This window comes from Acanthopagrus latus, chromosome 23, assembly GCF_904848185.1.
Source record: "Acanthopagrus latus isolate v.2019 chromosome 23, fAcaLat1.1, whole genome shotgun sequence".
Lineage (NCBI taxonomy): Eukaryota > Metazoa > Chordata > Actinopteri > Spariformes > Sparidae > Acanthopagrus > Acanthopagrus latus.
The window spans coordinates 15847368-15862048 of record NC_051061.1 but is presented as its reverse complement, the minus strand read 5'-3'; the positions used below and the strand labels follow the sequence as shown (position 1 = coordinate 15862048).

The 14681-nt window shown below is 40.7% G+C and overlaps 1 protein-coding gene across 1 annotated transcript; it reads left to right on the top strand.

Moving 5' to 3' along the window:
- The first annotated feature begins 556 nt into the window (after positions 1 to 556).
- On the top strand, positions 557 to 14631 carry limd2 (LIM domain containing 2). Its single transcript, XM_037089384.1, has 4 exons — positions 557 to 745; positions 9652 to 9696; positions 9931 to 10067; positions 11637 to 14631. The coding sequence occupies exons 1-4, from the start codon at positions 743 to 745 to the stop codon at positions 11794 to 11796; spliced, it is 345 nt and encodes a 114-aa protein (XP_036945279.1). The 5' UTR covers positions 557 to 742; the 3' UTR covers positions 11797 to 14631.
- The last annotated feature ends 50 nt before the right edge of the window (positions 14632 to 14681 follow it).

The window sequence follows — 14681 nt, the reverse complement described above, 5'->3', positions numbered from 1 at the left end:
TTCTTTTCAAAGCCTGGTGCTTACATTTCACACAATGCAACCTCTCATCTGAGTGACATTGCTGGAGGCAGTTTATCAGATTACATGCAGCTTCCTGTGAAGCAACAAAAGGCTTTATACTTATTTTCTCACATATGCAGTTGTACTCCCAAAGATCTGTAAACGCACTTTAGTGTGTACAATCTGTGGAGGTACCCGTAAATACAAAATCAAATGCCAGTTTGAGGCATAATGATAACCAAGCTGCTAATGTAGCAGTATTCAGACACATAAATCACATAGAAACCAAACATCACATGCTCAAAAATACAAAACAAATTCAGGAGGGATCAACAATCAAACCAAAAATAGTGTAACAGGGAGCAATTGCAAAATAAGTGGAAATATTTCAATATCCTTTTAAACTTCGTTAAAAAAAAAATAGGGTCATGTATTATGCGAAAGCTTCAGTGACATCCTTGTTCCACTTCCAGTTGTGGTTTGTCCGACAGCCCTTGAACGCATCCGGGGCAGATGGGAACCAATAGCGTGCGACATCCTGCTGAATGAAAAAAAAAAAAAAAACGTTCTGTTGAAAACAGAGACGAGGAGCGAAGCGGAGGGTAGAAAGTCACCGGCACCGGGGCCAGCGTCTACAACAAAGCCTGCCACAAAAGTGAATGAGAAAGCAAATATCAGCCTCCGGCCACTGAGTGAACAGACTGTGCGTTATCAGCCAGCGTGTCGCAGACAAGAAGCGCAGATGGTGAGTGCCTTTTCTCGTCTATTTGCTCCGTGTGTGTCTGCAGCTTCCCCTCCCTCCGCTGCTCTCCTCTCTCTGCTTCTTTTTTTTTTTTTTTTTTGTGAGATGAGGTGAGGTGATGATGTCCGACCACTGGCTAAAGGTTTAGCTAACCAGGAGCCGGTTGGTTGTGCCAGCCACTGCACGGGCATCGGGTGTAAATGTATTTTTATAATCCAAGAAACATTAAATGAGGGTTTCTGTTAGATTTGGGCGACATTTTTAACGGCCGCCTTCGTGTTCCCCCAAAAACACCGCTATTAGTGAGCTAGCTTGATGGCTAATTATTACCAACCGACGAGGTGATTTAAACCCAATGAATAATATTACATTACATTACATTACATTTATCACATGCTGTCCAAACTCATATCAGTAGCTCTATTTTAAACTGATACAAATCAATTCGTTTGTGCCTCCTTATCAGCCAATTTGTGGTTTTGGGGTACAATTTGTGGCGAGATTTTCTGTTATTCTTTTGCTTTATTAGCGGTTTTCAGCCCTGGCAGGTTAAAATGTTTTCTGTCTTGCTTTGTTTTTGCAGTTATGTGCTCAAAAAACTGGCCTGATGTAGGGTCCCACCTGCTTAGTGTTACATAAGGGTCTGTAGTAAAGCAAGCATGTTCAGACAGTGAAGTAGGCTGTAATAGGGATTTCCAAGTGAGGTAATCCCTCAGACAAACAAAATTAATCAAATATGCACACAAATCAAAGCAGTAAATCCATTTCAAGCGTTTTGAATGAAATGGGGTGTTTACAATTACTAATAATAAGGAATACCCTTATTGTTCTCAATGGTTATGCTTGTATTTAGACTTTTCTTCTGGTTCTACTCTTGTACATAGGACAAACCTGGTTATTTATATCCCATTATACACGAACATAACAGTATCATCAGTATCTGACAAGCTTTTATATGCCACAGTACTTCAGCCGGCAAACCCAAGTTTCAGTAAGCCAGGACTGATCCAGGTTTTAACCCAGGATAAGATGCTTAGAGTTGCAGCATGTAAATGGGATACTACCAAACAGGGATGCACAATATGGAAATTTACATCATCAGCTATATTCATCAGTGTCAGTGAAACTATAAACGATAGATGGAGATGATAACATGAAGCCAAATTGCTTTTATGAACTGAACAAGTGCAACATCTACATGCTCCGATTATTTGTTTATGCATAAACATACTAAGTAAACCACTATTTGTTGTCATGACTGAAAAAGCAAACTGACCTTAAAAGACAACACGATTTCATACTCTTACTTTGTTTATATGTGGCGGACCCTGCCACCTTTCTAGCTTCAAACTGTGTTCTGGGGACCTTATTTTCCGCTGAGAACAGCTTGTTTATGCAGTAATGGAAATGGTAAATATTTCTGAGTTTGTATTAAAAAAAATAATAATAATAATCAAACTTCTGAGTTTAATTTCTTCAAAACTACACAGTGCTCCCATCAAATCATCCAGCATCCATATACTACAGGTTGGGGACTTCTTTTTAATATACAGATGTGTGAAATTATCTGTTATGTCATTAGTATGGTGGGTAATTATTGGAATCTGCTGGGGAAAAAACTAATAAAGTGTATTAGTATAAAGCATGGCTAAATGGTCTAACCCATCTACTTCAAAAACACGAGTGTCCCCAGACCTCCATTATGGGAACAGAAATGTCCACTTCAGCTCATGAGCTCACCTACAGCTGCTGAGATTGTGAGCCGAGTAATACCAAATGGATGAGTGACTGGATTAAACCTCTGCATAAATCAGCATTAGGGTTAAAGCTCTCACACCAGGTGGAAGAAAACGTGTGTTTCACTGTTGATGGAAATTTCTCTCCTGTGTTTGTGTTTTTTTAGCAGTTTATAAACTGCTCTGTGGCCTGGTTAAAACCACATTTTAACCATCCAGGGCACCACATTTACAGCGGTCTGTCATTATAGCCCTGGCATATGGCGACAAGGCTTAAGCAAGTATATGGTCATTTTCATTTCCTGCCACTGTCAGTGGGCTGCCTAACTGTTAAGTCAGAGTTGACAGCACAGATTGACACCCCACTCTGCCAGCTGATTTACGTCAGTATTCTGGTGGATTTGAGAGGCTGTTGTTGCACTTTGACTTGTTTAAAAAAATAAACAAACGATGTGGATTTAGAGTAGACAAAGCACTTTGCACAAAGCTGCAGTGAGGACTAATAACATTTTTTTTCATTTTTTTTTTACCATATGCTCTTCCATCAAACAATTACCATTAATGGCACAAAAACCTGATTTGGTTTGCATGTCAGAAGTGCCATATGTTGGGTGGATGGGGGGGGGTTCCTGCTGTCAGATGTGCAGAACAGTATTAATGGGTCGCCAGCAGGTCCAGACAAATGAGCTGCAGGAAAAAAACAGTCAGAGTGATAGTTGCAGTGCATACCTGTCCCTTTTTCTCTCTCATACCCTGTCATTTTCTTGTTTTATAAGCAGGGTGGTTGTGTAAGCAAAGCATCATAAAGACACCTTTTTAGGCCTAAAAAAGGTTTCTCAGTCAGATTTTTAAGGGGTTGAAGTGGAGTAGTAGATTTGTCTTAGGAGCTGATGTAATGAGGGCTATCTGGCTTGAAAAGACTTGAGGGTAGACTCTTTCAACTCTTTTTGTTTAGTGTTCCACACAGCGTCATCAGTCAACAGCAGACCTTTTTATGTTCTCTCTCAACATTAACCTATAACCTTATTGTGGAAAAAAAGCATGAAACACTAGTTTCCCTGTCCCGTGTCCTTCACTTTCCCAATGTTTAAGTCTCCAGTTAAGGAGCCTCCAGTGTGATGGAAATTTTCTGCGATCACGGAGTTGATATTTGCATGTGAGATTTTGTTTGGACGACGGGATGGGGCATGTTATCCTGAATTCCTGTCCTGGAGGAGAATTTGGCTGTGAAATGTTCCCCTCTTCTTGACTCTGTGATAACATCTGATCAGTTGTAGCACTCAAGGCTGTTTCTACCATCACAAGGCAGCGTGTCCTGCCTTGTCAAGTCAATACAGGCTCCAGGTCTTCTTTGACAAGCAATTACTGGTTTTTCTCTTTGCAATTTTGAGAAAACATAAACAGACCAGCTGCTTCAGCATACCAGGACCAGCCATTAGTTTTTAAGAACATCACCGAGTCCAACACTGGTCAAAAATGAGGGACGTAATACTTTTATTTTTGTAAGAACAGAAATTGTATTTGCCTTTTATGGCTTTATATTCAGTATCAGATTCTGTGAATTATGTGAATTGAAAACAGTCCTGCGTAGCTTGGTATTTGAAGGATCTCTGACACAGAGGACTTGATTAGTTCTAATTATGCCCTCGGGCAGTGTCTTTTAAAGAAGTAATGAAAGGAAACACTTAGGGCTTTTCAGCACAGTCAGACGGATACTGCAGTGCAGAACTTAAGTTTGTGTGAGCAAAAGTTGCTGACTGCTAAATACAAGGGAACAATCAGTATTACTTTCTCTATCTGAAAGGGCAGCCTGCTTCTCAGAAATGATGTCTGCAAGGCAAAATGTGAGTGTTTGGTGACCTTTACTTTAAGAGGATGGAGTTCTCCCTCAAGTCAACATTTCAATTTTTGTTTTTTGTTTTTTTTTTGGTCTTTACGTCATCTAGACCTGCAACAATAAGTTGGTTAATCAAATTAGTGGGCCAACAAAAAAAAATAACCAACTATTCTGATAGTTGATTAATGCTTGAAGTAACTTTTCAAGCAAACATTTCAAAAATCCCTCATTTACACAGTTTTATGTAATTGTAAATCGAATTGTCTTTGGTTTGTACTGTTAATTAAACAACACACCAGACATTTGTGGACATCATTGGAGGGTATAGGAAATTGTGAAAGAAAAGATTTACATTTAATTGACAGAATAAGTTGTCCATATTAATTAATACATCTTAAGTGGCAGCTAATTTCTTCAAGTAAAGAAGGTTTTGAGTGCTTGTGATACTAAGGCAACATAGCTGCATATTTGCATCAAACTTAAAAGGTGTTATCTGGACCTTGACAGCCACTCCAGACAGGAAGTGAAAAAACAAGTGCCTGTCAGTGGACTAAAGATGCATTTAATGCCCTGTGCCTCCAGACACTGAAAACTGCCCCGTCACTCTCTTGTACAGGAAGTTCTAAAAGGAAAGAGAAGTAGCGGCTGTCCGAACGCCCCACGCCATCACACAGTTTTGATTACTCTGCAGACTGGTGTGGTGAACCTCAATCTGCACTCTGATGGATACTACTCATTTCCTCAGCCAGTCAAGTGTTAAAAGCTCATGTTCAGCAAATACTTACTTTTCCATCACTTAAAAAGTTTTTTATTAACCCCAGGCTCCTCGTCTGCATAACTTGTTTTGTCTCCTCATGTTCAGAATTACTGATGGAAGATTGCTGTGCAGCGGCTGTTTTAGTCGTTGGACCAGTGCCATGGCTTGCAGGTCCGCAAAGTGCATTATACAGTAAGATACTATCTGCATAAAATATTAAACTTAAGACTCATGGGCCGCCGCTAGCACTGGACTGGAAAATGTTGTTTGTTATGATTAGCTTACCGTTCAACTGCTTGACAAGCGACAGATGGACTCATTACCACTTATTTGTTGTGTTTGAAGGATGAGGTTCTTCACGTTTGTTCTGTTGTGTTCCACTGTGCTGTCCCGGATGATTAAACAATGATCACATATCTAAAAATAAGAGATGGGGAGAGTGGGAGCCTTGCTTTGGATTAATGACACAAGACATTTGTTAACATAGCGCCTGCCTTCCCTTCTAGGGGCCTGTCGGCGTGAGTCGTGCACCACAGTGTGTATTCAGTAATGATCAAGTGTGAAGCGGGTTGGGGGGGGAGCGTTGTCTCATTGTGTTGTGTCCATCAGCACTAGGAAGAGAAACGCAGCAGATAGTTCCTCCTATTTAACTTTTTATGAACATATTGACCTTTCACCCCCGTCATATTCTGAAGAGTTGTTGTAACTGTTCTAAACGGCTGTGATTAACGTCAGCAGATAGCTCTTGTAAACACTGAGATCTGGACAAGAGGGGTCTGGTTTGTAGTTGTGGCGCCTGTTTGAGTCAAGTGACGGTGATAGACTTTCACACATTATTTTAAAATGGAAAGCTCTCTACAGTACCTATTACATCTTTCACTGATTGTGAAAGAATAAGGCCAAACATGGGGGTCATTTAACTCCCCCATCTATCACATCGGGGGGTCTTTGGCCTCCGGGGGTGAATAGACAGTGGGATTTGTGACATTAAGGGTTTGAGTGTTTGCTCTTTCAAGGATTCTCACAAGTAGTTACCCCAAACTTGTGCTTTGGTTTGAAGATGAAGATACACAGTAGTCAATAACAGATTACATTAGGGTTTCTTGTATTCCTTGTACACATCCAGGTTCTCTGTAATCTGTCTGCCATTCTTTCTACGCTTGTACGGCTGTTTTTTCTTCAGTATTGGAAACTTATCAGTTGTTGACATCAGTATACTACCTAGCAGGCTTCTTCTACGCTGCCTTTATTGGAGCATTACTGTGTTTTTTGGTATGTTACCTCCACCGACTGTCAGTCAGTAAAATAATGTGAATGCCATTGCAGTGTGTGTATATATAACAGCGCCATTATGCACAAAGCAAACCAGTGACTGAAACATAAAAACATTGCTCCATAGCTTCCATAGTTTGGCCTTTATGTTAAGCTAGGCTCGCTAGCAAGCTGCTGGCTGTAGCTGCTTGAGCCATTGTTTCGTGAAAGCGTGATTTCGTGATTAAAGTTGTAGCAAGGACTCTACATACAGGGATTGAAGGCCTGAGGCAGGAGTTGAACCTCTGTTGCAAGGAGATTTCACCATTTGTGTGAAAGTAGTCTTTGTTTGGTAAGATACAACTCTCCAGCTGGCTGCTCACACACTGGTATGTCAAATTGCTTCACAGATAAAACACTGTTGTGCATAGCAGAGCTAATTAATTACACTACAAACCCTCTTTATTCTTGTTCACATTGAACACCTTGTTCTGTGCTCATGAAGGCCCTCATTTCCCACCCCTCCATGTATTTAGCAGTATTTCTTGTCTCCCTAATTAGCTAGGCTAGTTTTGTTTTTTTGTTTTTTTTTATACTTTTGAAGAGAGATCATAATTCTCATGTTGTTGGTTCACTCTGCAGCTAATGCCTTCATACAGACCGAGTGGTCATAGGCAGATATTTTCTTGGGATGACAGTCAGCTAGGACTTTAGCTACTGTTTGTCCCTGTTGAGACAGAGGAAGCCACATGTGTCATAACAACTTCCTGCCACATTTGAGCTGTTTGGTGACAATTGAGACTCATGTACATATAAGGTAAAAGAGACAAGATGGCAGAAGCTAATCTGAAGTCTTCCAGGATGTGTGTCTGTATCTGTGTGTGTGTGTGTGTGTGTGTGTGTGTGTGTGTGTGTGTGTGTGTGTGTGTGTGTGTGTGTGTGTGTGTGTGTGTGTGTTTGGAATGCATGCCTACCCCCTAACATGGTAACTACTTTTGCTGCCCTGTTTTCATAAAAAAAAAAAAAAAAACTATTGGCACTTCTGTGCCTTTACTCAAAACAGTTTTTCCTTTTTTGGTTACATTATGTCATGTCACAAATGAAGCCCATATTGACCTAATTTTCCTGCTTTAGACGTCTAGTCTCCCACTGAGGTAAACTTTCTCTACAAAAAGACTGTGAGAACTTTACCCATTTTGAACATCAGTTTTCATTTGTGCTAAATAATTGTGGGAAGATCAAAGTCACATTGGCTCAGCAGCTTCTTCTGCAGCAACAGGAAGTGGTCTAGCCTGCAGCCTGCTAGAGATAACCAGCAATGTGTGAGCTGTCTGCTAACTAGCAGCAACATATTTAGTGAGCTTCAACAGAAATCAGGGATGAAGAGGAGAAGGCAGACATTTAGGATCTGATTGCAACTGCAGGAAGCTGCATGGCCTCAGTCACTAAATGAGCCAATCATTTCAACAGCATGCCATCCGGTTCTTGTAAGTGCAGACAACACCCTTGCAATTCCGCGCACTGAGATGTTTGGTGGTGCATTAAGGTGAAAGGGTCAGAAATAGAATGCAAATTACGATGCATGCCATTTAGATTGCTCATGAAAGCGGGCCAGTCTTATCATTCCAGATCAATTAACAAGTACAGATAGAGAAAGGCTACAAGAATACCATGAGACAGTCTAGGTTTGTCAACTACTGCCCCAGTCTTTTCAACTGCACTGTTGTAGCCATGACTTTTTAATATCACTAGTTGCATAATGTTGCACATCAGTGAGCAGGACCTCCTTTGTCAGTATTAACTGTGTCCTTAATACACAATTAAAGGTTGCTACTGGCCACGCAGTGACATATTTTCAAATTAGAATGACTGAGCTCCAAGTTCCAATAATTTGATATCCCCATAATGACATTTTGAATGGAAATGGTCTTCTGAATGGCAAGTTAAACACTATAAATAGTCTACATACATATATCTATAATATAGATATATGTATATAATTGTAATGTGAGGGATGATTGTATCGGGATAAATGGCCTGTATTTCAGCAATTTTTCTGAAGGTCCCCTTGCAGTTCCTGTCAGTACAATATACTCAATTCACTGGTCAGTAATACAGGTTTTGATTTCGACTCGGATCAGCAGGTCACCAAGGAGATGATACACGTCATTCTGTCACTTCCAACACTACTGCGGACTCTTGAAAGGTTATTTTGCTTACGAAGCAGGACATTTTGAAAATTGATGAGTTATAGACCTGCAAAAATGAAGATCAGCATTTGCCTCTCATGCCAAAGATCTCCTTCTCTTTGCATCTCTGGTAGCAGCCCCTGAACCCCCCTTCCCTCCACCACTTCCTCCAGCTCCAGCCAAACAGCCTTACATAACAGGGTTTTAGCAAAGTCTGCAGTGGACTTTTCCCTTGCCTAAACAGAGGCTGCCCTTCTTCCCTGCACACTGGCTTTTCCATGGCAGTTACTGTGTACATGCCTGAATGTCTCTCCGTCTGTTTATTATCCGCTTGAACTACCTGTTGGCCCTGCTTAAAGATGTGGCCATGCTTGTTGCTGCTATAGACTGGCTGTAATACTCCAGAGGGCTTATGTAGTCATTACTACTGTGTAACTTGTGGTCGTGCAAGCTTTTCTCCTTCTTAACCTTCTGAGCGCCTAGGGGGAAGTTTCTCAATTCCTCTTGTCATCGTGAATCAAACTGTAATTACCTTACTAAAACATTGACACCCTCAAAGCAATATGGTGTCTTATGTAGGCCAGAGAATTAAAGAGTAAACCCACAATTGTGCATTATTATAAGGTTGAGTGTAAGAAAGGCCTCATTACATGCGTGAACTACACAGTCAAGTCAGTCATTTTTATTTTTTTTTTAAATAAAGACTAGTGGGAATAGTGTAAGTCCTGTTATATCATTTGTAAGAGATTTCATTTGTAGTTTCTCAACTGGAAGGTCGGTTCTGAGCTGTTCTGCTATGTTGAGGGCAGCCCCATGCAGAGCGTCCCACAGCTCAGCTCACATGGCCAGACAGAAGGCACCTGATCCTCTCCCAGGGGTTCAAAGAGACAGATGGAGCAAATAGAAAGAGGAGGGAGAGAAAGAGGGATCAGATTGACAATACTAACACACTGGTAAAGGTAATAAGAGGACAGTGAAAAGACATAGGTGTTTTTTCTTCCATACATGTGATGTTCTTCTGATGCAGTGACGGGTATCTACTGTAGATTTCCCCAAATATTTGTTTTTGCTTTTAACCACACAACAGTCTTTACATACATTTATTTAAATGTTAAATTTGTTCCTCTTTGCTTATAAAGGAGACCAGGAGCACCACTGAAGAGAAACCTGTCCAGCGATCTAAGGTAAATAAGCATCAGCTGTCTTTTCTTTCTCATCCTCCTTTCACGGGTCTCTGTTCTCCTGTTTGCATTACTCTTGCTCCATTTCACTTCCATCAGCCTTTGATCTCAGAGCAGAGCATAGGAAGTCTTTCCTGCTTTTTGTGTCTCTTGTAAATGTTAGCTTTCATCTCACTTTGAATTGAGGCCTGTTTTTCTTTGGGTCTGGTAGTAAATCTGTATATATTATATGCTCAGTCCTTCAGCTTTAAGACCCAAAAGGAAGTGTGTTCATCATGTGAGAAGACGGTCTACCCGATGGAGAGATTGGTTGCCAACAACCTGGTCTTCCATTCAACATGCTTCTGCTGCAAGCACTGCAACGCCAAACTCAGGTAACCATACATAGTTTACTGTAAGGGAGGGTGATCTGACCGAAAACAGTAATATCACAGTCTGTCTAATCACAATCACATTCCACAATCTAAATTGCCTTTTTTTCCCAGTGGACTTGAGGTACACCTGAAATAACCCTAAGTTCTCCATTTGTACCATTAAAACATGAAATTGCCTTAAAGAGATTTTTTTTTTTGCCCCCCGGCTCTGCATCTGCCATGTTCCTAGCTACAACCAGGGTTCTTTTTAGTTAAGTCTTGCCACTTGGCAGCCATCTTGGCAATGCCCCTGTTTAGTTATTTTGGGCTAACAAGACCAGGCCCCTATGTAAGTGAATGAGGAGAGAACAGTAACCTTACTTTCAGTGGTCACTGGTACATAAAAACTACATATAAACTGTAGTACTGAAGTACTGAGTCGGCAGTCAAATATAATTTTTAAAAATTGCTTACGGCAAAATGTTTGGTGACTTTGCCCCAAAATAAGCTGTTCAACACTTCTTCCCTCACAGGTTATACTATTACTACACATGCACCATCATTGTGACACCACCTGTGTTAACAGCTCAGTCCAGAGCTCAGTCAGTGTTTGAATGACCTCACCTTCCTTGGTAATCCTGTGTCGTAGCGTGATATCCTCCTCTTCCATGCCTGTTTGAAGTCCGTCTGTAGCCTCAACAAATTGGTTTAAACTGTTTTGAATCTTAGCCGTGTGCACGTGTTTGATGGTACAGCGTCATGAATTAGGGTGAATGGTGTCTCTGTCACATCCACTCCACCCACCTATTTCTTTTTTCTGCATGTTGTAACTTCAGTAAGAGGGTAGGATCAGTTTTCAACATGTAACATTGTTATGACTTAAGGGGTATTTGTTTAGGGCGGCTGTTGCTCAGCGGGAAGAGCAGGTCGACTAGTGATCGCTGGTTCGAATCCCGGCTCCCCTGGGGTGGAACTGAGCTGCATGTCGAAGTATCCTTGAGCAAGATACTGAACCCCAAAATTGCTCCTGATGTGCAGTTGGCACCTTGCTTGAAGGCCTCTGCCATCAGTAAGGGCCCTGCAATGACATCTGGGTTACATCCCCGCGACCCTCACGGATTGATAATGGGAGGGTATTAGTTTGAAGTTAGCAACTATACTACGTCACAACACTGGTGTCGCACTCTGGGGGGGGGCACAAATTGCAAATTTCTACATAGTGTTGCTTGAAGGGGTTTGTCTCCTCTCATATGAACTCTCAGCTGTAACTCACATTTCTTTGTTTGAAATACCTCATCCAAGGAAAGCCATGTTAAGTAATTTTCCAGATTAGCATAGGCATCTAGTTGGCCACACTACTGGTTTGTTCACATAGTGCAAATACTCTTGTCAGTGAGGATGTGTGAGGTTTGGAAACGGTAGTCAGAGGACATTAAATACTGCAACGTGTATGTTCCGCTTGACAGTTACTCTAAGGACACCTTCATGATCGATCATAATCTAAAACTGTCAGATCGCCTGCCCCTATTTTAATTATTTACATTCCTTTGGTTTGATTATAACTGTTTTATTTCTTCTCTCTTTCGGCAGCCTTGGCACCTTTGCAGCTCTTCAAGGTGAATTCTACTGTAAACCCCACTTTCAGCAGCTGTTCAAAAGCAAAGGCAACTATGACGAGGGCTTTGGACGCAAACAGCACAAAGAGCTCTGGGCCTCCAAGGAGACAGATGATATAACAAAGACGGCATAATCATGTCTGCCTGTGTCCCATCCCTTCCCAACCCTGCCTCTTCCTTTTCCTCCTCCTAACACCTCCAATACATCACGATGAACACGTGCCTCATATGCTGGGGCACTGTTAAATCACCCACGCATTCACTTGCTTTTTAAATGCCATCAGAACAGATACATGCACAAACAGCTAGGAAATGACTGGCCAGTCATAATCATACCACTTCGAAATAAATCAGTTTTGGGGATTTATTTGGGGTTTGATTTTATTGTATTTTCTTAACTTTATTTTCCTGTTTGGAATTGGTAGTTGATTGTGACCAAAAGCCTTCTCCAGTATGAGGAGTATAATAATAAAATCGCTTTTATTTTGGTGTTTTTATTCTTTTTAATAATTTGCGCCCTTTTGTTGTTGTTGTTTTTTTTTTTAACAAGTAACTGTATGCTCAGGCAAACATATCAGAGGGGTCACAGAGCATCCATGATTTGCAGTAGAGCATACACTCAGGTCAATTTTCACCCAAGGATTTTTAAAAAGATAATGTATACTTTCACTGATTTCAACACAACTCAGAATAATAGTCCTCAGTATTGTGACTTTGCTGTCAGTTTGTCAGGTTTCATATATTTGAGGAACAAACAGGGTACAGAGTACTGTAAAATAACCGCACACATCAGCAACGGCTCACCTCTCGTCTTTTAATTTTGTTTGTGGCTTCATCCCATGGTTCGTTCTTATTTTATTGACCACTCTGAGTCTTATCCTTGCATGTTGGGATGACTGGGTCTTAATAGCCTTATCTTATGACCGTATCGATCTTTTGTGTTGTGAATGATTTTGTTTCATAGATGCGTAGGACGTTCGTTTTTAGAAGCACTTGAGTTTGGATTTGATTGATGTCATGGCATAAGTTGATCTTTCTCTGAGCTTTTATGGCTGAAATTTAAATGGAATTCTCAGATTGTGTTTTCTATACTATCTGTACATAGAGCTGTACTTGTGATTAGTGAACATTCCCCACCATACTGTACTCTCGTTGTGCACATATGACCACACATGATCACCGGACAAGGTGTTGATAACTTAGGCCTCGTTCTTAAACCTCCGTCTCTCCGTCATGAGACATTTTAAGCGGAGCAAGCGTTTGAGTAAATTGATTACAAATGCATTTCTGTGTCACAAATGAGGATGTTGAAGGACGGAGCCTAAGCCTTGCAGGAAATCACACAGTTTTGTTCCTCCGTCATTTCACGCTTGTCGGTTGTTGGCGTCTTGTGATGATTTTCCCTTGCTGTATTTGTAATTGTTCGTGTAACTGGACGGTTTTTATGGGGACGTTGACGGATCCAATTCAGTCACAGTATGTTGAACATTCATCACTATTTGTCCCCCCCCCCAGCCATTCCCATCCAGTAAGCATGGACAGGTTTCCTTTTTAGATAATTGCCTTCCTGTTCTCATCTCCTGTCTTATTAGCTAAATACATCTTAGCGCTTGGACCTATTTCTTGATATTGAATTTACAGTAGGTGTCTGATGGAGGGTTTGTCACAGTGTTGGTCCCCCTGATGTGCTCCTGCATGCTGCATGCTAGACCCAGTGCAGAGCACCCAGTGCAGAGCACCCCCTGCTGTTGAAATTGTGACATAACTTCTAGTGTGAAAGGAAAAAAAAAAAAAGATGCCCGTGAACTCAACATTTAGCCTTTTATTCAAAGTTTTGTTGGAATATGTTGCCTCGGCCTGCAGTGCAGTTGCACTCTAGCCACTTTTTATCTTATTCTGTTTCAACACCTAAGAGAAATTAACCCAGTTAGACAAGATTTACACCTCTATTTTTTCATTCTACGCAAGAATGAGTCAAAAGCCATTCAAATATCTCATTGTAGAAAATCTCTGAATACTGCTGAGACTTGAATGACACTTGAATGACACAAAATACTTTTTGTGACTGAAGGTTTACTGTGAATTTGAGCATGCTGTGCAGAATAGAAAGATAAACACAAAACAGATGTTAGTTTTTCTAAAGAGAAGCCTTAGAAATAAATAGCTGACCTTTTATTGCTGTTTTAAACAAGACCTTTGAGTGCGCAGATCTTTACAAAGTCATGCCTTTTCAAAATCAGACCTATTTTCTCTCGAGCCCCCTCTTAAACATAGGATTATTTCACTCAACCAGCAGCCATTTTTCCTATCTAATCACTTTTTATCCACACGTAATGTATAGTAATTCTAAGTCTACTGTATGTGACAATGTATATTTTATATTTTCCCTTTTTCATTTTACAACGGTCCTCTGGATCCCCGAGAATGCTTTAAAATCAAGAATATCGTATCTAGAAATGCTGTCTGTGTCACTCTCCGTTAGCAGTTCGCCAAGGTACAGCTGCAGAATCTGTGAATTGCATCTCTTAAGTGTAACAGAGCAGACAAGGTACACTTTACACTGGTGCCAAGTGGCTCAGGTGAATGATTGCAGTGTAACGTGTTAAATGTTAAACCTGTGAGTCATTTCATTTTTGTGCTGAACTTGATGTGGACTTACTTTTCAATGCTGTCGACATCTAGACTAAATGTATGCATCCTTGAAAATGTATTCTGTATTACAGACTTGACCTGTGGATTGAGGTGGCCTTACAGCAAAAGAACGCTTGGACTGTGTGTATGCAGTCTTTCTCCTCTATTCTCCCTTCTCTCTATTGCTTAGTTGTGGTATGAAAGTGTAACATTTTAAAATGTAAGCGCCCCCCTTTCTACGCCAATATACACAATCATTTTGTGCATTTTCTTTCTTGTTTTTATTTTTATTTTTTACATGCTTTTGGAGAAAAAATAAAATGCTGGTGTTGATTTAATGGAGTGACTCTTGTGTGTTTATGTATGTGAAGAGATCTAGGTCCTTGAG